Source organism: Enoplosus armatus, chromosome 1 (assembly GCF_043641665.1).
Source record: "Enoplosus armatus isolate fEnoArm2 chromosome 1, fEnoArm2.hap1, whole genome shotgun sequence".
In the NCBI taxonomy this organism is placed as follows: domain Eukaryota; kingdom Metazoa; phylum Chordata; class Actinopteri; order Centrarchiformes; family Enoplosidae; genus Enoplosus; species Enoplosus armatus.
In genome coordinates, this window is record NC_092180.1 from 2,144,894 (window position 1) to 2,167,543 (window position 22,650).

The 22,650-nt window shown below is 43.0% G+C and overlaps 2 protein-coding genes across 2 annotated transcripts; one reads left to right on the forward strand and one right to left on the reverse strand.

The window, feature by feature from the left end:
* The first annotated feature begins 892 nt into the window (after nucleotides 1-892).
* tipin (timeless interacting protein) lies at nucleotides 893-5,055 on the forward strand. The gene is made up of 8 exons (XM_070909559.1): nucleotides 893-912; nucleotides 2,031-2,178; nucleotides 2,277-2,370; nucleotides 3,079-3,154; nucleotides 3,260-3,382; nucleotides 3,486-3,540; nucleotides 3,905-4,135; nucleotides 4,384-5,055. Exons 2-8 carry the CDS (start codon nucleotides 2,040-2,042, stop codon nucleotides 4,650-4,652), a joined length of 987 nt encoding a protein of 328 aa, XP_070765660.1. The 5' UTR covers nucleotides 893-912; nucleotides 2,031-2,039; the 3' UTR covers nucleotides 4,653-5,055.
* Nucleotides 5,056-5,301: 246 nt separating this feature from the next.
* On the reverse strand, nucleotides 5,302-21,952 carry dis3l (DIS3 like exosome 3'-5' exoribonuclease). Its single transcript, XM_070902699.1, has 18 exons — nucleotides 21,823-21,952; nucleotides 20,926-21,079; nucleotides 19,159-19,287; nucleotides 17,416-17,551; nucleotides 15,109-15,276; nucleotides 14,668-14,746; nucleotides 14,330-14,509; nucleotides 13,600-13,769; nucleotides 13,039-13,200; nucleotides 12,020-12,270; nucleotides 10,809-10,901; nucleotides 10,417-10,705; nucleotides 9,386-9,621; nucleotides 8,456-8,610; nucleotides 8,013-8,191; nucleotides 7,779-7,924; nucleotides 6,645-6,816; nucleotides 5,302-6,457 (listed from the first exon to the last, which is right to left on the reverse strand). Exons 1-18 carry the CDS (start codon nucleotides 21,950-21,952, stop codon nucleotides 6,134-6,136), a joined length of 3,153 nt encoding a protein of 1,050 aa, XP_070758800.1. The 3' UTR covers nucleotides 5,302-6,133.
* Nucleotides 21,953-22,650: the final 698 nt, after the last annotated feature.

Genomic DNA, 22,650 nt, shown 5'->3' on the forward strand with positions numbered 1-22,650 from the left:
AACATGACAAGTCGGACAAAATTCACAGAAACACCTTTTCCTGTACAGCGTTTTACCCTTCAAATTAAAAGCCCTGGAAATGGACACAGGCAAACTAACATAATGGAAATGGCAAATGAGTACATATTGTTATTATGGTTTATCACAGTACATCTTTATTTAAAATAAACTATTTTTGATGCCTGAACCACACTCAAACACAACTCAAGATGTGTTTAAATAGTTTAAGTGACTAATTTTTATATAAATAAAAGAGCCTAAACTTGTTTTCTGATGTTGTAAAAAGCTTATCTATAATCAGTAATGTTTGCAAACACAGCACTGAAACAGCCATCACTTCACCTGTATAATAAACCTAAATTCATATGGGAGAAAAATACTGAATGGGCCTTTAATTAAAGCATATAAGCATGATGTTTTCAGTCTTTGTTTGGGTGTAAACTTCAGCCCAAATCGTATGTTTCTGAATTAACAAAAACCTACCAAGGTGATCAGAAACAGTTTTACGTGTCATCTTCATCGACAGACAGATCTTTACATTATCTACACATCTTAAGTCTCTTACTGCGACTGAGTAATTCAGAATATTCATATATACTCATAATTTGTCCTGTTTTCAGATCTACAAAGTCTCTGAATTCAAGTCTTAAATCTAAATAAAAAAATCTTGATAAGTAGTTTTGAATACTTTTCTTATGGCGCGCTTTGAAGCATGACAATTGGATTTGTACTCATTTCATATGCATTTCCCATCTTTATATACAGTCTATGGTATTTCCCCATACGTCCACTGGTATTAGTTCAGGTTCATTTCTGTTGGACTTTATTGTTGAAAAAATAAGCTGGTACCGGAAGTTGATGTCGCTAGCTTAGCACTGCCTGTTGCTTCGCCCACCAGACAGCCCGTAACCGGTATGACAATATTGTGGCATTTCGTTTGAACTACAATGCTTATTTAATAAGCTACTATCGTCTTTGTGACTTGTGGTTGACTCGTTATTGTTTACCACTTCGCTGACAGCAGTTAGCTTACATGTTAGCTTACATGTTACCTAGCTACAGTATCTTATCAGCAGCTCGTAGTGAAGTTAGCTTAGCAGCGCGGTGTTCACTCTTTTCTAACACTTGAAACGTTTCTCAGAAATAAAGTGAGGTTCGGCCAACGTTCAGACAAATGTCCCGTTGACCCCGGCTGTGCAGCTTCTCCCGGCCTCCCTGTGTGACGGTGAAATACAGAAGACCGGCCGTCTTTTCACTCTGTGTTTCGGCCATGATTGAGTTTACCGCCTTCCAGCGGCTGGACCTGTGGGCGACTGATATCCGTCATGGCCGATACCGATCATGAGCTAACGGGAGCGATAGTTGATACCGGGCCGATATAACTACTCGATATTACAACTTAAAGCAAGACTAACTTCAACACTGAACAACTGAAAAATAGAAATGCTGTTATATTATAGGAACCGTGATTAAGTATTCATATTCTTGACGAGCAGTACTACAGTATAAAAATACTTTATAAGTGAACATATAAGGAGTATTTAAAATGTTGTAGTGGGTTGAGGTGAAGCTACTAAAAACTTTATCCTGTTATATAATTATAATAATTACATGTATAACAATGCATCATATTTCATAAGCCAGTCGTATATTCTTATGCACAATATTCATCTGTAAAGTAACTGCTAACTATAAATGTCAATTCAGTGTAGTGGAGTACAACATTTAGTAGAAGTATTAAGTATCTTGAAATTGTACGTGAGTACAGTATTTCAGTAATTGTACTGTGTGTAATCAGTGCTATCTTAATTTTGAATTTGAGTTTAGTATAAATGTCTTGAGCGTCTCGGACATATACTGACACAGATTTAAACCAAAGTAAATCATGTTCATCTGTTTTCAAAGTTGTACTACAGTAAATGAACTGCTAGCTCGTGTGCAGCCAAACAGAAGTCAGATTTATGTGAACTTAAAACCATTATTGCTTTTAAAGCTGATTGTGGCTGATACAGATTTTATTTCCCCTCCAGCAGTTACACATGATGCTTGACCCAATGGAAAATGGCCTATTTGACCGTCCTGACTACAACAGCATAGATGATGAAGCTTTCCCTCCCCTCCCACCACCTCACTCCCCGGGCCAGGGAGGACAAGAGGATGGAGACCCTTTTGGAAATGGTGAGAAGCGGCATGCAGGCTGCTGTCAAAATGCCGACAGTAAGAGAATGACCTGTCAACAAAGTGATGCTGACCGCCTGTGCTGTTGTCATGTACAGAGGAGGAAGACGGCGAGGTGTCCAAGCTGGCTGAGGTTCCTGCTGCTAAAAGGAAAGGAGTGAAGAGGCCGCAGCCCAAGCTGGACTCTCAGAGGTACCTCAGACACCAGTAACACCAGTAACACCAGTAACATCAGGGCAGAGGAGTTCAGTTCGTGGAAATGCAGAATAACAAAAGTAAATTGAGTCGTCAGCTGATGTTTTGCTTCAAACTGTAATGAAATGATTTATTGTTCATTACATATTGTGAGAAACAGTGAATTATTTAACCGTCACATTGTTTCCTGCTGACTTGCAGGTTTTAAACATTACTACAATTTACTGCAAAGAAAGATGAAACAGGAAGAGCTTCAGATTCAGTCATTTTAGGCTGCAGTCATCACAAAAGATCCTGGAGGAGACGGTTTTATTACCTTCCATAATATCTAACCATGTTTTTAATATAAACAATGGATTACATGCCTGTTGTGAAAGGGGTTGTTCATAGTGATAAACTCACAGAGAATTGACCTCCTGTCTCTGCAGCTCCCCTCAGCTCTACAGTGTTTCTAGCCTCTTTCAGCTCATTAACTGTTTTTCCAGCTGCAGCAGCTGTTTTCAGCATAAAAGCTCACTGAAGACGACCTGCTCGGACACAGTTAGCATCTAACCGGTGCACATAGTGGAGCATTTAGCAGCTGAAGAGCCAGATGTGTTTTTCTCTGGAGCCTAAAGGAGAGTGAATGTTGGACGTACATTCATCACGTCTACAGAAACACGTCCTAATGAATGATAATGTTGATCTTAACACTTTTTTCTTCAGGTTGATCTCAGAAAGGGGACTTCCAGCTCTGCGAACGCTGTTTGATAATGTCCGTTTCAAAGGCAAAGGCCACGAGGTGAGAGCTGACAAACAAACAGCACATGTGTGTGGAGTAGTTCATACTGGCATCATATGATGTATATTTAGTCAGCGTTTTGAGGTGTTTGTTTTGTCCAACCAGGCTGAGGACCTGCGGCTGCTGATGCACAAGATGGAGAACTGGGCCCACAGGTTGTACCCCAAACTGCAGTTTGAAGACTTTGTTGACAGAGTGGAGAAGCTCGGCAACAAGAAGGAAGTGCAGGTGGGATGAAGATGTTGATGCTGAATATTTCAATGAGATGTATTTTCTACAGTTTCCTCAATGTTTTTAATTATTTTCCTTTTTTTTTTTCTTCCTGTGGCAGACGTGTCTCAAACGGATACGTCTGGACATGCCACTGACACACGAAGATTATATGGGTAAAGATGTTAACAGATCAAAAAACACACTATCTAGATGCATGGTGCTACGACAGGGATACATTGATCTGAACAAGAAATATTTACACCATATTGGCATATAAAAAAACTATAATATGAAACTTTTCAATTACACAAACATCAGTTGAAACCTCATGTTAATCCCATGTGGCGGCACACTGAACATTAAGCCTCTGTCTCAGGAAGTTGTGTTCATTTGATTTGAGAGGGAAACCTGGAACTTCCCCAAATTATGAGAGGAGCCCTGGGTACGAGGCCACACAGAAAATAATAATAGTATGAGAGTGAACGAGGTTCAAATTTACTCTCTAAATCTCTTCTGTGAAAAAAATGTTTTGTGTAGGTGAAGAAGAGGCACCTCCTGAAGCACATGTCTTTGGGGATCCAGATCCGTTTAACGAGGCAGTCTTCCCTAATGACCTGCAAGGGCCGGTCCACTCTACCCCGGCTCCAGCTGCCCCATCCTCTCCCTCCCCAGCTGCCCCCTCCCTGACCGAGGAGCAGCGCAAACGCATGGAGCTGAACAGACAGCGGGCCCTGGAGAGGAAGCTCGCCCGACAGCAGCAGCTAACAGGTGAGAGGCCCTTCATCTGTATATATAATAATCAAATGATGTCATCTCCTACAAATGATGCAGGCAAACCTCAAACACGTGCTAAATTACATCATTTCCCTTCAGTGATGTCTAGATGATCATTTTTGATGGTGGAAAGCAGTTCAAGTGAACCGTCCGAGTTCCTTAAAAGTTTCACTCTTTGCACAACATTTAACTTTGGATTCTTCTTCATGTCACTATGCGTAACTCCTCCTGCTCCCCACCAGATCCTTCAGACTCCCAGACTGTTGACTCAACCACGTCAGCAGATGAACCCACATCCGTCTCCTCTGCAAACGTCCTCAACAGCTCTAAAGATCAGGATGAGGAGGCGGAGGATTTAGACCTGGAGCCTGCCGGCAGCAGCACACAGCGACCGGGCCAGCTTCCACTCAAAGACTCTGAGCCTTCTGCCGAATCACCTCAGCGTGAGAAAGAGGATGAAACCAGCCTCAGCCAGGTTCTTCAGCGCAGCGGGTGTGAGGACGGAGATTAATGCTGAAGTGCAGCACACACTCTTTGAGATGAGGAGCCGCTAACTTTGTTCAAATGCAGACTTCCTGTTCCCCTTGTTCCTGTCTGAAAGATATGTATAATTAAGCACTGATCCCACATGTTTTGGTGTTTTGTTGTCGTGGCAGCAGCAGTTTCACAAATGTCAGTTATACCTGAAGAGCAGAAGCTTCATGTCAGGAACTACAAACAGGTTTTTATAAAGAACAAGGCTGCCTGCAGTTAAAGAGCGCCTTGTTGTTGTTCATGTTGTACCGTAATCAGTGCAGTAACTTATTAAATCCTTGTCTTTTCTGGAGCTTACACTGAGGACATGTCTGTAAATCTGTGTTCAGCCGTTTTATCTTGTCCTCTCCAGTGCTTTTAAAATGCCAAACAATAAACATTTCCTTGTAAATTGAATCTGCTCAGTATAAGGACACCTCTGTGATAAATTCATAAATTCACAATGTGGAGAGGTTGCTGAAGTCAAAGTAAAACTTTAAAGACATTCAGCTCCGGTGGCGTAACTTTACTCTGTGTGTTAGGTCTGTACGAACAGTGAAAAAACAGCATTGTACAGTCATTCCTCATTCAGACCAGATGTCTGAATAATATCTTAAATTACAACTGACATGAGAGTTTAGTATTCATCCAAACAGGTTTAATTACAAAACCAAAGAGACATAATCAGCCATGTTACAAAAACAGATTCAGTGCAAACACTTAACTTTCATACAAAGAAGCATCAACTACAAGAATACTCCATCAATTCAGTAAAAATCTAAATGCAATTCAGTATGAAATTAAACCTTATTGTGGGCGGTGGTGAGACCGCTGCAGGAAAAAGTGGAAATTGGCAGCAGTGTTCAAAAAGTCTGAAAAGCTTGATTAACTCTGTGAAGTGCAATAATTTCATGTAAACTAACAGCCAAAACATTATATCACGCAACAGAACACACAATGTATACTTGAATTGGCACAAACTTTGATTTATTAGCATGTTTGATACATTTACGCTCTAATAATGAATCATGATTCATGTATTAGTATATGCTTTTTTGTGTCAGTAGCTATTAAAAGTCAGTGCTCCATATCATTTAACGTCTCAGTGTGTGCACTATTTTCACCGTCTCGTAACATGAGCAAGTCGATGATCACCGTCACTTTAACCAACAGTTCTTCTGTATTTACATAATAACTAAAGTCTGTGGTCGTTATCTTTGGACCAACATGATGAAAACGTCCACAATCATCATATTCTTCCTCTCATTTGATCAAAGACCTCATCCACGCTTCCCATCGTCAAGCGTTTGTCCTTCAGATGATGGAAAGTGTGCGGATAATAAATAACTACAAATCTGCCGTCATGATTAGAAAAAGGCTGAAGAAACGCAACACGGTCCACGTGTGAAAGAGAGGAGCTTCCTCTGCTTGTGGCTGATTTGATGTAGGTTAACGGCACTCGCTCGTGTTGCGGCTGCTCTACGCTGTCGTCACACACACCTGCGCCGCCATCTCCAGGTCCATCAGAGCCAGCTCTCTCACCTCCTCCAGGAGAGAGTACAGATTGGGAGTTTTGCTCTGGCTGAACTCTCTCTCCTCTTTGGAGAGTTTGGGCCGCCGGGCCGCCTTCTCCTGGGCCTGCTGGGACGCCTCCTCGGCCAGGCGCACCACCTCCTGGACCAGCTGGCTGCGGCCCTGGGAGCGGGGCTGCCGGGGCTCTGCGCTGCGGTGGGGCTTGTTGCTGATGACCTCCAGGTTTAGGCTGTCTGCGTGGCAATGTGTCGAGTGGACAGAAATACGAACCTGTGGAGAGCAGAGGACTCAGACGTCACACAGTATTAATACATATATTAATAATATTTATTAGTATCTGTGAAATTAATAACTCATTAAGGAAACCAGGTCATCAACATATCTGTGAAAAACTAATCATGGAAAGAGCTCATGGATACACATAATATCAGATTATAACAACTGTCCCGCGACTCACGGTGATGTGGTCAAACAGTCTGAAGGTGGAGGTGCCGCAGCCGGAGGTGGTGGTGATGTGGTCTGAGTGTCGTCGCACGGAGCCGCTCTGCCACTCACAGCTGCCGTCCTGTCCTGCAGACAACACCTGGCCCTCTCGATTCTTCACATACACCGGCCCTTTCACGCCGTACCTGGACGGAGCACAGGTGTCGTCAGGACTGCTGGAACTTTACTATTAAATCAGTACATTTTGTTTTCCAGATATTTTGCAGAAGGGTCTCTTCGATGTTTCTGCTTATTAAAGCCACACCATCCCATTGGCAGGTCAAAGGATCTCGAGACAGTCAGGATGAAAACGAGGCCAGAGTGAAAGTTTTGTTTTAGACGTCTAGGTCACATAAATAAATGTTGTTTTTAAAATGATTAAAATAACCATATTTCAATGTGAAGCAGGTACAAATCTTGTGTTGAAATTAAGTCAGTGAAATACTGTTGAGAAAACATTTAGTCTTGTTTAAAATCAATCACTAAAGCACCAAATGTGAATTAATACGCCACTGAAAATAGTCCCTCACAAATGCACTATTTCCCCCTGTTTGAGTAACTTTTGATAAAAACTACAATAACCGGGGTCTCATTTATAACCGCTGCATACGCACAAAACGGGGCCTGAAAGAAAAAGTTGTGATCAATCAAAACAGACTTGGCGGTCAGTAAACTCTGAGCCACGCGAACCAACAGTTTGGATGGTGAGGTGGTGAACTGAAGCCAGATTGTATGATGACGCCTCATTTCACTTAATATCACACGTTAATTATAGAGCCATGTCATCATAAACATTAAAACCAGCAGTGTTATTTACGTTTGTAGTGTATCCCATGAAAAGATATAAGCAACTCAAATCTTAAATCAACGTCCGCTCAGTATTTCGTGACTCACTGTGACGTACCGTTGATCAGCAGGCTCATTTATACGCATCAATATTCATGTGCCGCTTTGCATTGACCGTCTATATTTGAATGTGGACGTGTAGAGCAGCGCGCAGCTGTTTTAGGAACTTACTGAGCCTTTTTATAAAATAAAACTATATATTTGTGAGCTGTTATTTAAAAAGTACAGCATTGTCATCCTCAGCTTTTAGTTAGTTTCTTACTCTGGGACGAACACCAACACGCCGTTGTCTCGGATGGAGTAGATGACAGCGTCCGCCACGCAGCGCTGGTCTGTCTGAGGGTCTCTTTCTTTGAAGAAGAGACACTGGAACAACTCTGTGGACAACTTCTGGGCCCGCTGGGCTGCCTGGAAATGAACACAGAGGTCAGAGGTCAGCAGAGGCCGACAGTATCATACATATATAATAAGAATCAGACTCACGAACAACACTGACCCTGTTCTTGTTGTTGATATTCTGAGCCATTTCTTCCAGTTCTTTGTGACTGGCTATTGCCTTCGCAGGGTCCACCCCCCTTTCCATGTCGATGGCTGCGGTGAGAAGGCGGTGAACCACGATGTCGGCATAGCGACGGATGGGTGAGGTGAAGTGTGTGTAACGGTCTAGAGCAAGACCTAAGTGAAAGAAGAATAGACATCAGTACAGTTCACCAGTAAAAAGGTTTTTATTTTCTAATCTTCTTTTTAGTCTAAAATAAAATATCTTACTCTTTAAATAACCGCATCAAATCCTAGAAATTTAGAAACGGGACAGTACAGCAAACCTAGATCCCTCATTAACACTGAAAGTCTGGGAAAAACCACAAAGACATCCAAATGCAGCTCTACTGAATAACACATTAAAGGCTGGAGATATTGTTAAGGTATTGTCCCGTGTACCGTAATGGTAGTACTGGTCTTGGGGCAGAAGACCAGTGGAGAAGTACAGAGCCTGTGACATGGCTGTAGTGGCCATCATTCTCAGCAGCCTGTTCACCAGCGAGTCCTGTGGGTCCACGGCCTGGTCCAGAGAGTCAGCTAAAGCCTTGTTGGTCCTGCAGGAACAGAATTACCTGTTCAAATATCCGCCTCTCTAAACTGAGTGTGTGCTGACAGCTACAGCTGTCATGTGGAGGCAAACCGTGACGCAGGGAGAATAAATCATGATTTGACAAAGAGAGAATTTGGCTTGATAGTGCAATAGAGTGTAACAAATCATGTCAGTCGAGTAATTGTTGCGCCACTGAGTGCAACAGTTTTAATGTATTGACTCGCTGCCCCTCTCAGCTGTGTTTAGCTGGAGATTTTCACCGGCAGAGAGCAGTGGAAGCCATCTTTGACTCCAAAACAACACGTACGGTGGAGTCCAAAAGTCAGAGACCACATTGAAAATCTCAAATATTTTCACGTAAACCTGGAAATAATCACAAAGTTTGAGGATTCAGAAACATACACAAGTTATGACGTTGTGCGTTCAGATGACATCGGAGGCTCGTTCACTCTGGAGCTGGACCCCTGCAGTGAATCGACTACACCCTGACCGAGGAGAAGCACCACTCCATCCTTTAGGGACCTGCTGTACCCTCTGGTCTGCAGCTTTGTGGAGAGGAATTCATACTGCAGCAGGACAAGGACCCCAAACACACCTCAGAGCTTTGCAAGAACTACTTGAAGACCAAAGAAGACCAAGGAGTCCTGACTGTCATGGACTTTCCTCCACAGTCCACAAATGCAAAATAGAAGAATCTTGACTAGTGGTCTCAGACGTTTGGACCCCTCTGTATGTAAAATGAGTGAAAACACACAATGTGTACTCATAAAATCAGTCACCTGGTATCGATGGTGAATCCCCCAGCCTTGGCGCTGTCAACCAGCTGGCTGAAGAACTCCTGCCGTGGTGGCGGGTGACTCCTCAGCAGGGCCTGATGAGGGAACGTCTCCTGGATCTTGCGCGCCACCCAGTGGTTGGCGTAAATCATGCACTCGGCCACGGTCTCGTGGACCTCCAGGGGCTGACGGGGGACCAGGGCTGTGATGTTCCTCTCCTCATCCAGCTGGGCACGCACCTGAGGAGGGATGGTGAAACCGTTTGATTCAAACATGTGAGGATTTTAAAAGATCATGTGGGTATCATGGGGACTTTAATGTGGTATTGGTAGGTTGGGATCTGTTGGGAACGAACTGGAAGCGTGTTTCTTAACAATTTCACCGTCTTTACAAGAACACTTTAAAGAATATCTGATATATCTTCTTCCTCTGTGCCATAGAGCTCCATTATGAAAATGTCATCGTGAAATAATAAATGTCACAATTACATATTTTCACAACTACACAGGAAGGTAATAGTGATGCTCTTATTCCAGTAGGTTAAATAAATAATGGATATTTTGTGCAACCTACAGTATTTGGCACAAACTACCGCCATGTAATTAATAATGATGACACCGACTGCAATACAACTCCGTCTATCAGACATATCTAAATAAGGCAGAGGACAGTTTATTAGAGAGCAGCTTGTAGATGAACAACAAGAAGAATTCATATCTTGTTTTGACGGATGACCGAGCAGCCACCAGTTTCACAGTGTGGTGCTCCGTATTCACACAGCCTCTACTAATACTCCAACTGAATAAGTAAGACGAACACCTCTCTGCTGGCCTCGGCGTCAGGTTTTAAACATAACTCCACTATATTGGTCCAAGCCAAAGGCACATATTGTATTTACTGTTTGTACGGGAACTCTGATGATGAAATCTTCAACCGGTGCTGCTTCCATACAAACAAAACCCCTGAGATTATTTTTGTTTTGACAGAACAGGATAGTTCCTTGATTAAAAGAATAAAGAAGAAACCAATCATACCTCCACGCCTTCCAGCTCCAGCGCGCCTCCTCTGTCCCTCTGCGCCCGGAGGTGTCTGGCTACACGTGTCAGCGTCTCCAGAGCCTCGGTGAGCTCAGCTAGCTTAGCGTCCTTCTCCTCAGACCCGAGCTCGGACAGCTCCGGCACCTCGGCCTGCTCTCCATTGAGGAGCGCCTGGGCCAGCTCATAGTGGAGCTGGTAGGAGGAGCGGATGAGCGTGCGACCGTACCACACCTTGTTGACAGCGAGGGTGAGTGCATCGAGCTCCCACAGCACGCTCATCGCATACCTGGAACATATGCACACAGATGTACAGACCGCATGTTTTAATGTGCTAATTAACTAAAACACCTTCCAAAACAAAATAACGTGGAGACGTGGAGTTTACGCACCTGTCGACTCCTCCCAGCAGAGAGCAGAGGTCTGCACTGAGAACAGCAGGCAACATGTCGTACCTGCGGTCCGCCAGGTAGTAGGTCGTAGCCCTTAGAAAGAGACCAAATGAGAAGGAAGTCAAGGGAAAAAAGCAGTGATATTTGCATCTTCCTGAAAATGTCCGCTGGTTTTTCCACCTCCTCTGTGTTACTGAGGCTGGGACCACTTACAGCAACAATTGATAATGCTCTGTAATTATTTTTCATGCAAATGTTCTTCACTTTCTTTATTCTTACACTCCAGTGAGTAAGTTTAAAACTACACTTGAAAATGCAGAAACTCTAAAATTTAAAGGGAGTAAGTTAGAAAATAAACTTTATTTCTATAGCAGGTTCCAGAAACAGCTTACAAGATGCTTCAAGGGTTTGCATAAAATACAGTGACTTCATTGAAGGCCAAACAGAACATAAAACCACTGAATCAAAAAAGAAAACGTTTAAAAATGGGGGGGGGAGTTAAAAGAGGAGAAATATATAGCAGAGTAAAACCTTGGAGCGCTTTAAATGTAATCAAAAGAATTTTGAACTGAATTCTAAACTGCATGTGAAGCCAAAGTGATCCAGCACTGACTAGATCTGTTATTATTATCTACACTATACACAAGGGGCGGACAAAATAATAGAGACACTTTACCAGACAGCACTGAGACCCTCAGAGACATTCACAGGGAAAAAGGACTTGAACACACCGAACAAACCACAAAGACCAAAGTTTCGACACCACCTTGTCTTTAGGAGAGTTAAAGCTTTTTTTCCCCCCAAATGTATTTTTTGGCTCCGATGAAGAGACACTCGTGTTAAAATATCGGTGTGTTTGAACTATTGAAGGCTGCGATCAGTCCGTGTGCTTCGGCCCTTTATTCACCCTGAAGTTTGCTGTTCTGCCCTGAGAAACATCTGATTCAGCAGATGTTCAGAGAAGTCAGTGTTGTTTGTGATTACTGTTGCTTCTTTTCTGTGTATGTTGTAATGATTTTGAGACTCGCCACGTTACAGAAATTAAAGGAGTGTGTGACTGATGCAACAGACATTCAGGCAGCAACTTTCTGGCCTCTTTGTGCTTCTGAAAGTTTCCTTGAAAACTTCTGCAAGGTGCTGTGAGGTGTTTCTGGTATTTTTTCCACCCCGTTCTCTATCGCACCTACGCAATAATCCCACCGCCTCCTTACCTTGTACGTGCTTCCAAGTCAGTGAGCGAGCCCTCTTTGACAAAGTGGGTGACGTCTGCGATGTGGACCCCCAGCTCCAGCAGCTCCCCGCCGGCGAGTCTGCGCACCGACAGCGTGTCGTCTACGTCCTCGCAGCCCCGCGGGTCGATGCTGAACACCAGGTGACTCTCCCTGAGGTCCCGCCGCTCTGCCACCTGTGCAGGATCCATCCTCCACGGCTTCTCGGGAGAGTTGACTGGCATCTCTCTGAGCTGAGGACAGACAGACGCAGTCACAGGTAGAAAACACACGGTTGCATAAGGTCTCGAAAACCTCACAAATGCAGCTGTGCAACACTAGAGCCAAAGCGATGGGACATATATGAATAATTTATTTTGCCTGTGCTTTGGGCTGAGAAGACAGCAGCAGATATTGTGCGCTGTGCCGAGACACGTCTTTCACCAGAGGCCATTCTTTACTAAATAAAATGAGCAATATGAATCTGAGCAGAAAGAAAAGGTCATTTAATTCTATCAAGCCCTTGAACTGCCATTTGAAAAAAGGATGTTTGCTGTACGAAGTTAAAAGGAAAAAGGACATACGTAGTTTCAACGAGGCCATTCCACTGTTCTGTGTACGACACACTGAGCATCGAAACTATTCATTAAAGTGTCCTCATCTGGTCAATGTCCTTTTCAAAGAATAGGAGGTACCTATACATACATACCTATATATTCAGTGTTCGGGGACATGGCCTCTAGGTGGCAGTGTCCCCACATGTTATCCTTCTGTTTAAGGATACTAAAATGATTTCACTTACATTTATCAGGTGCCCGAAAACACAACTGTGTCTGCTAAATGTGCAAGTAGGCAATGATTTGCTGCCGTCTCAGCTATAACGACTGTGTAAGCAATGAAATGTCAGAAGTTGTTGAGGAGTTTGTCTGCCTCTGAGCACTTAATGCAGCTTTAATTTCAGTGAGCGTTTGTATAATGTAAGTGTGGTTTAACCTCAGAGAGCGAGAAGCTTCCTTTCTGACCTGTGCATCAGAGAAGGGAGGCACGTGGATGCAGTTCTCTATGAGGATGGTCTGGACCTCCGTCTCAAGCTCTCCAGCCCGACCCAGCACCCGCACACTGTGGCCGTTGGGATAGAGCGACGTGCTCTCCCATGAATCGATACGCACCATCACTCTGTGGTCCTGGGTGAAGAAGCAGGGACCACAGTTTAACACTGGCCGCATTTTGAGACATTAGACATTTTATACATTCCCTCAGTTACTTCTTTCAGCCGCTGCCAACTGGAGGGAAACATAGATGAACTCCCTTCACTCCCTATTGTTTTTTATTCCACGTGTTTGTGCTTAATGGAAACATGTTTCTTTCACCATGATTACATTATTTATATTTTAAGATATATTTTGATGTTAACGTAGAAACAAAAAGCCAGCTAAGTGACCGAATGACTCAACCCGGACAGTTCACATAAACTCTGAAATAATAAGATATCCAGTCATAAGAACGGCTGATGGTGTAGAGCAATCCAATGTTAGTGTCTGACTGAGTAAATAAAGCAGAGGCCACATGAAGGAAAACCGGACCTGCAGAGCGTCAGCCTGCTGAGTGCTGATGCGGATCTTGGGGATGCGATGGTCCCAGGGCACAGCCAGGATGCGCTGGGAATTCCTGCTCTGGGACTGAGTCCCGTCCCTGGGGGGGAAAGTTACCACATAGTCCCTCCAATTCCTCTGCTGGATCCCCACAACACGGCCTGTGGATTTTCACATCAGACATCAGTACTGAGACACTTTTGCAATATTAAAATTTGCCCAAACTTATCTTGGCTTCTGATTATCTTAACAAATACTGAATAAAATGAATGAATCTGAAAAGTGTTAAACATTTATGTAACTAAATTGCCTCATCTCAAAAAGTCCACTTAAATCCATTCAGAGCTTTCAGCTGATGCGTTGCTCTCCGTTCAGTGAAGTGGACCTTTGAGTTTGATTGTTTTGTTTCCGAAAGTCAACGTTGAACTTTAACGTTTAAAGTATTAAAGTATCCTGCATTAAAAGGTACCGTGTGGAGTTTTTGACCTCTAACGGCGCTATGACGAAATGTTTGAGGCTGTCGTGATGATACATATTCCTGCGAACTGTTTTAGTTGCAATACGCCAACAATTTCTCAGCTTGCAAGCAAACACGGATGTAAACAATGCAGGTTTTTAAATGTGTTAGACCTCAAGGAAGCACAGAACTGAGTCCAGGGTTCATCCAAACACACAAACAATATAACAGCATCATGAGTTCGGTGACTATGGGCAGTCCCACCTGTCGGCATGGGTTTACTCTCGTTTTCCTCTCCGCTCTTCTCCTCCCCCCGGCCCGCCGTCAGGGCTGTGACCTTCCCTCTCCACTCACTCTTTGGCAACAACTCCACCACCACCGAGTCTCCATGCACCGCTCTGTTACGATTCTTACCACCGTACACCAACACGCCCCGACTCATATCTGAGGGGGGTGGCAGAGAGGACACAGAAAGGGGGGGGGTCAGGAGAATGAGTCAAAGAGAGGAGACAAATCCAGTCACCAGAAATGAGGAGTTTGTTTGCAGCGAATGAAAGCTGAATGTGGGCAGTATTGTATTCAGTATGTCGTCAGTTTTGCACCTATGTTCTTGCTGGACAAACCCTCGGTCATGATTGAAGCCTCATTCTGAGCACGGTGCTTGCTGACGTTCAGAATACCCTGATAAGAAGGAAAGAAAGATGTGATTTATTTGGAGATTAGAAATACTAAGAATCTAGTTTCATTTGGGAGGTTGAGATACACTCAACTGTCCCTGAAGCTTCTTTTGGTGGATGACTTTTCTTTTCTTTATACCATCGCCACTGAAAACACTCAGACCACTTGTGGAATTACCTAATTCAGTTTCAAGTCTCTGCAAGATGATTTTCATATTGGTGGCTACCTGTGAGGCAAAGCCAGGCACAAGTCTGCACTTGATATTTTGTGTTTTTCCAGAACTTCTTTTCTTCTCCAACGTCGTAACTGCAGTTCTAAGGAAAGACTCACTAGACATAAAGCAGGTAGGTGGACTTGTACTGTACCTGAATGTACCGTCCAGACTTGATTCCAGCCTCCAGGACCTCAGCAGGCAGATGTTCGGCAAACTCTTTCTGCGAGCCGTCGCTCTCCTTCTCTTGAAGCGCCTGGGAAATGGAGCTGTACAGCTCATGAGCCGCCTGCAGCTCCGGCCAGAAGTTCTGCAAAAAGTCCTGGCAAATAAAGAGAGACACGTTTCAGGAACACGTGAAACAATGACTGGCATTATGGGTCGGGGTCTTACCTTAAGTGTTGTTAATGATGCATAACAATTATGACAAAATACTCACGTAGAGTTCTATTATAAAGACAATTTGGACAACAATGCAGTTTCATATTCAAAATAAAAGGCTGTGTTTAGCCTCCCTGGTTCTAAAGACTTCCCTGCTTGTGGTCCTTTTACAGCTGAGTCAGCAGTGGATTGCAAAGTATCAGGAGCGGCAGGTGATAATTAATGATATCCTAAATGTTCTTTAACATAAGAAACACGGGAGTCTCCTGGATGTTGTAATGACACTATAGGTTCACGTTATGGCCACCAGTTTTAGTCATTTCATCCTCATCAGCCACGGCTGCCGTTGCTATGGAGAAGCAGCCATTCGGAGACGGGAATCAGAGTTGTAGCAAATCTGTAAACTGTAATAGACTCACTTCTCACACACAAACACATATATGTACAGTGCTTAACACATTTATTAGACCACCTGTCATAAAAATGAGAAAACACAAATATTTTAGAAATCTGTCAAAAACTTGTTTCAAACTAAAGATTGTGTTGTTATTTATTAGGCAAACAACAAACTGGAACAACTAAATAGTCCTTCTTTGGCCCTGATGACAGCTTGCATTCTTTGCAACCACAAAACAAATGTTTCTGTTCAGGAATGCAAGTAAATAACTGTGATCTGGCATCTCAATCAAAAAATAATAATGTGCTTTACTATTTTTTTCTGCTTTTTTGTAAAACAGTAAATTTGAGAATTCATGGATAACAACAATAATTATATTTTAGCATTAAAGAGATCATTTTGATTAAAGAGCTTGGCTTGCACATACTGGTGGATTAACCATTACAGAAACATCAAATATTTTGGTCATCAGTATTACTGTTAATGTAGGGCAGCGGGGGCAAACACCTCCCACTGGGTGGTGGTCTGGTACATTTGTTAAGCGCTGTATATCAGCTCCCAGCTGAAAACAAGAAAAATACAAGCAGGAAAGGAACTGTTTTTTCTTTTGCTACCAAGATCTCTTGATACACAGGTGGAACTGTACAGCTGATTTTTCAACATTATAAACTAATTTCTATAATGACATGACTGACTGTTAACAGGTAGACAAGACGAGTACACGACTGCTCTTCATCCATTAAAACAACTCTTAGCGCTGTGGCTGCTTCATCAAAGCTTTAAACCGGCCGTGAGACTTTACTCTTTCTGACATTTTCTTCCTTCACTACTCCAACAGCATATTAGTTGTCAGGCAGCTCAGTGGAGCGATATGGAGGAGCATATATATACGCGGCGGCTGGCAATGCAAGACAATTAGACAGTACAACAAATTTCACATTATGTGCTGTTGCATAAACAAGATTTAGGATTTAAGGGTAAATGAAGTGAGACCATTTGGAGATACATGTATTAAATATATTATTGATGTAAAATTCTAGATGTTTGACAGTCTTTTGTACTTAGTTTGTAGACATAATTCTGTTGGTCTATTGACTCATTTACTGCATCCTCTGTAGTACTTAAGTTCTGTGATGTCTTCGTGGGCGATAATTCAAATGATTTAATCATAGTTCATTCACTTACAATTGTGTTGTGAAGATATGATCGTATCATGTTATTGTACTACAGATTCCTGTTGTTCAAATTAATGATTCCAAGCACATTGTAATTTAAGGGCAATTCCAGTTTATTGTTTTCGTAGTTTTGGCAATAATACCTTTTATAATACCACATGACATCACTGTGATCACCAAACAATCGCTAAAAACAAGTCTGGCAGGGCGAAGTAAACAAACCCCCAGGTCAGACAAACTTATTTGGAGGAGAAGGCAGACTGTCTGTTGTAAACATGTATTGTTCACATCAGTGCTGGCTGAACAGCGGAGGACTCGTTGCCCCTTTTGAACAAAGCAGCAGGAAAATTACAGGGCTACAACTTCTATAGTGTTCAACCACAATCGATGTTAACACCATTTCAAATCCAGTGTGCTGGAGCCAGAACAACAAAACCTCCCACTGTCCAGCAGTGCAGAGATTAGCCTTACGTGGTGTGAACGGTAACGCACAGCTACGTCATTGTACCTGGACGGAGATGACGTACACTCCAGGGTTGAGGCTGCTGTACTCAGCCACGGCTTCCTGGTCCTCTGTGATCATCACTATATCCTTCATACCTGCCAGGTGGTTATGGTACCATACTGCTGCAGAGTACACACACCTACACACACACACACACACACAGTTAATTCACAAGTACAAGATGCACGCAGACAGCTTGCCTGTAAAAACGTGGATATTTTATATTTAGTTACTCTGGCGTATACATTAACACTTCCTGTAACTCAACACTATAAAGAACACAGACGTCATTTACGGCTCCGTTTACTGTCTTGTTTATACAATAAACTCATTTCATGACAGCAGATTGCACCTCCTGCCTTCTCTCTTTGAAAGTAAACTAAAAAGTTTGGGGACAGCATAACGTAGAGCACTGGTGGACCACATCATCAAGAGCCACAGCATTAGGACTACATCTTTCTTAATGAAATCACGGCGGTAAACAGAACCTTTACTGCGCCTGATTATCTCTTCCTTCTGTATTAGAGGGAAGGTTTGGCTCTAACAGGGAGACAGTAGCTGCTGACTGAACCTTTCATCTTCCTTGTTGGCAGACCGTTTAATCTACGCAGCCACAGTGGAGCTGAAATAACTGGTTGATCTAAAAATTTATTGATAATAATTTTGAACTTTTGATTCATGGATTTTGGCTATTTGTCTTATTTTTTTTGCAGGCGGAAATCAATGAAGATAAATCAAAGCATCAGCACTCATTTCATCGTCTAAGCCTTCTGTCTATCAGACCGTAGGCAGAGATTGAAATTTCAATATTTTATTATTGAATGGAAGAAAAACATCATCCACTTTGTGGCTTATGTGCTCAACTCTGCAGGGGAGGTGTGCTATACTGTTCAAAACATCTTGACACTCTTTAATATCATTTATTAGAATTAACAAAGGCTATAATAAAGTCTACGCTGCATATTTGTCTTTCTCAAGTGCTCCTGCTTTCTTTCTTTTTGTATTTGTTTTATATATTTCTACCTGAAGAGGAGGAAAAACATCTTTGGAATTACTGAAATGGCCCTCAAGCCCTTTTGGAGATGAGTGTTTGATTGACAGCTTAGTCAGTGGGTGGGGGTGGGGGGGGCTAAGCGCCATATGGTTCTGCACCACCAGCCTCTGTTGCACAAGTTGAACTAAAGTTGAAAAGAATTCAGGGTTTATGCATTACTAAACTGCATTTTTAAACTTTCATCTAAAATCTGCTGGAGGACCCAGAGGAGCGGGTACATCACAACTACTTTACACTGTTCTCACAAAGTTAACGAGTACTAAGTTCAACACTTCGTCGCTTTCTTTCCAAGAGTTAGTGGCCAAGAAAATAGTCTGGCACGTAACCCTCCGTAGAAAATGCTGTTTTTATACTTTTTGCACAAATTTTGCATTAAACAAACAAGATATGCAGAGTTACGGAGTGAGATGTCAACAAAGTAATACTTTTAATTCACTTTTGGATGTTTACTTAGTTGATGGCTCTTGATTGGACAGAGCTACAGATGTTTCCTAGGCCAAATGGTGCCATCCCGACTACACACCACATTATTTCACTGATGAGCTTCTGCTGTCTGTGAACTACATCGCTATGAAATCCTGTATTCTCTAGGTAACTACATGACCCATGCTAATCCTAGCTATAAACCTGAGCTGCCGGTTCTGATTGTACCTTAGTGTACTGAGTAATGTAATGATGTAATGAGCACTGACCTGGTCTGCCACTTTTCCTGGCTCTCCCCCTTCTCTCGCGGACAATAGGAATACTCTTGAAATTCATTGGCAAACAGCACACAGTCGTGTCGAGGGTCTTTGAGCAGGTTTCGCAGACGGTTGTATTGCCTTCAAAGACGGACACCCACAGAAAACACGGAGAGACTCTTGAGGTCCAAATCATAGAGACAACTACAACATTAATACAACAGATTAAAGGGACAGTTTGACATCTTATTCCCTACCTTGCCAGGAGTTAGATGAGAAGATTGATACGACTCTCATGTCTGTACAGTAGATATGAAGCTACAGTAACCAGGACAACATTTCTTTAATCCGAAACAAAAACCAAAGTGTAAAAGGAACCCAACCAAGAAGCAGTCCAGTACATCAGTCCAGTACATCCGTCCAGTACATCAGTCCAGTACATCAGTCCAGTACATCAGTCCAGTACATCCGTCCAGTACATCAGTCCAGTACATCAGTCCAGTAAAACCAAAATCTGTTGTTTTCACACTTTGCTTTGTGTACAGATTAAACAAACAAACTCTAACGTGTTAATTAGTGAGTTTGCGTACTGGTAGAGGATTGTGTTGCCTTTGCACTCCAACTTCATATTTACCATAAAGACATGACAGTGGTATCAATCTGCACATCCTACTCTCGGCAGAAAAGAGAACAAGAGTACATCACCGTATGATGGACTTCACAGTATCTTCCTACATATGAGGGAGACAATTACAGTTAGATATGAAATTCTGGGTTGATAGAAAAGCAAAGAAACTCACAGGTCGTCATACAGACACACACTGTGTCAACACACACTCAGAGTGCGTGTTGAAGTGAACAGAAAACTGCAATTACTGACACAGTATGGCATCAGCATATGCTCCACCAGCTATGTCTACCTAACATTATCAAAAGTGAAGCTTCATCATATTAATGATGCAACATTTTACAACGGCAGCGTAAGCACAAATAAAAAAAACCCAAGCCAGAGGTCATGTGGGACTCCTTATTTACAGTGTTCATCAAGTTTGTCAAAAGCACTCCTGCGTGTTTGTGCTGGACAGGTATTTCAAGTCACAGGCCAGATCTCATTTAGCTTCGTCAGCAGAGCTTTGATATAATGAGGTTGACCCCTACCCACTCCGTGCACACTTGTGCAGGTAGGTTGTCAGTAGCTCTTCATGATTCACAGTTTATAAAAAGTCATGTACGTTCTGCTGGTCCTTTCTGCAGCCCATCAGTTCACCGTCTGTCTGAAACAAGCCTGAAACAGCTTCCAAAGACCTGAAGAGTCGTCCTGAGCAGAGCGCTCCAATAACTCCGACTGAGCGGGTGGATGAGCGTCCCTGTACTTGGTGGGCGTGCTGTGCCTGGATCAGGTGACCTGCTGGGGGTGTGGCTGAGTGTGGTGATAGTTGTGACATCACAACCTTACGGAGGTCCTGACGGCTCGTTTAAAGGCGCAGTTTCTGAAAAGGGGCTGTGTGCATTTCTCCCTGGACTGAGCGTTTTGATGCTTTCACAGTATTTATACAGCACCCAGACCTGCTTTATAATCAAACAAGACATGGACATCTCACTTTCTACAATATGGGACCTTTAAAAGGTCTTCACCACAGGAGCTGTACTGTTGCCTTCAGGATGCCTGAAGCTGAAATGTTTGTATTTGCTGACCCCCAGTATGCTAGTTTTGACATGATAATAGACAACTAAGTGCAAGGCTAAAAGGACATTAACAGCATGTTGGTGTGAGAGTACCTGCGTCCTTTGCTGTGCTGCACAGCCTGGCAGGCAGTCTGGGTGAAGACGATGCCCTGCAGCTCTCTGAACTCCAGGATCTCCAGATAGTCAACCACCACTCCAACATCAGGTACCACATAGTGGGTCAAATCTCCCGGCAGCACCTTGCCATCTGGTTGGGAAGTGGGGGAAGCAGGGTTGTGTCCTGATTTATTACTAAACACTACACTGTTTACAAGCGTCACCACTTATTGAAGGAGATGAGTACAAATTGCTCATCATAACCAGTCCAACATCTCTGGCAAACGGACTGTGATTTTCTGTTTTAAAGATTCCATGCGACCGTCCTTTTTGTGTGGATTTCAGTGCAACCTGTCTTGTTGCTAAAGATCAGTTTAACTTTGATAAAATAACGATCATAAGTTAATATGTTATCCACCCGTACAAGTTTGAAAGGTTCATCAAGCGTGTTTGTGAGTTAATATATTCTGACACCATTCGAGGTAAAAAATAATGTAACTGGTATTTGCATTAATATTACAGGTATTACTGGTAAGATTAAAGCACATGACACACTGCTCATTACTCATCTGATCATATATTTCCTTTCCTTATACCTGCATCATTAACTCATCAACTGTCTCTGCAGTGTGTAATGATCCACCTTCTCCACACAAACACCAGGTGAAAACTAACAGCTAATAGCTAGCTTTGGCACATTCTGTATACAACAACAACAACAACAACAACAAAAAGAAATGTATGTAACGTTAGCTTAGTTTCATCAATACATTAAGGGAGTCTGGGTTGTTGTCTCGCTCTTAGCTGTAGCATTAGCTACAGTGTGTTTTCGGTCCGTTGTAAAAGTAAACAAAAGGCTGTTTTGTGTGTTAGCCTTTGTTTTGCTGACTTTACCGCTGTCACAGTCCGCCTGACACAGGGAGCTGTAGCAGGGGACCTGCTCCCTCAGATAATGTTCCCGGACCACACGGACCTTCCGCCCCCGGCAGCTCTTCAGATGCAGGATCTTCTCGGTCTTTATCATCTTCGGAGCTCAGGAATGAGCCATGTGGAGCCAGCTCCTCCAGTAAACAAGCTGTTTTGTCACAGCGCGGGAAGCGACGCCTGTAAACATTCACGCTGAGCTCCAGGGAAGTGCGCAAGCCGACACACGCCCGCTGACGTCATGACGCACAAACCGGTCCTTCTCTTGCGGCATTCACGTGCTGTTGGACATAAGAGAAATTATTAACGCTCTGACAATCCCGAAATCACCAATGTCTGATAACGTTGCATCTTAGAGAACAGAAAAGCCAAACCTCCATGTAAAACATACATCCGAGTATTTTCCTGATGCAGGACGGTCACTAGTACCACAATCCTGTGGTGCTATCTGCTAAATGTGGAGATTGTTCTGGCTATCCGAGTCTACAGTGAACCCAACATGCCAGGTAATCGGTGTTTTTAAAGTTTGTTAACGGAAGTGTGCTGAACATTTGAATGAATATCGGGGAAGCTGCACTTCTCGGCGATATTTCCGGAGAAAAAAGGTCGATGACAGGCGGTTGTAAAGTAAAAAAAACAACAACACACAACTTAATCTGATATAGTGTGGGTGATTTCCATTAATATCAATACAACCCATGTAAAATCCAAGATGGCGGATCCCTTAGACCGCAGCTCGCCGACTGGAGTGCTCAGCGCTGCCCCTGGTGGTCGGGACATGTATTGCATGTGGTTATA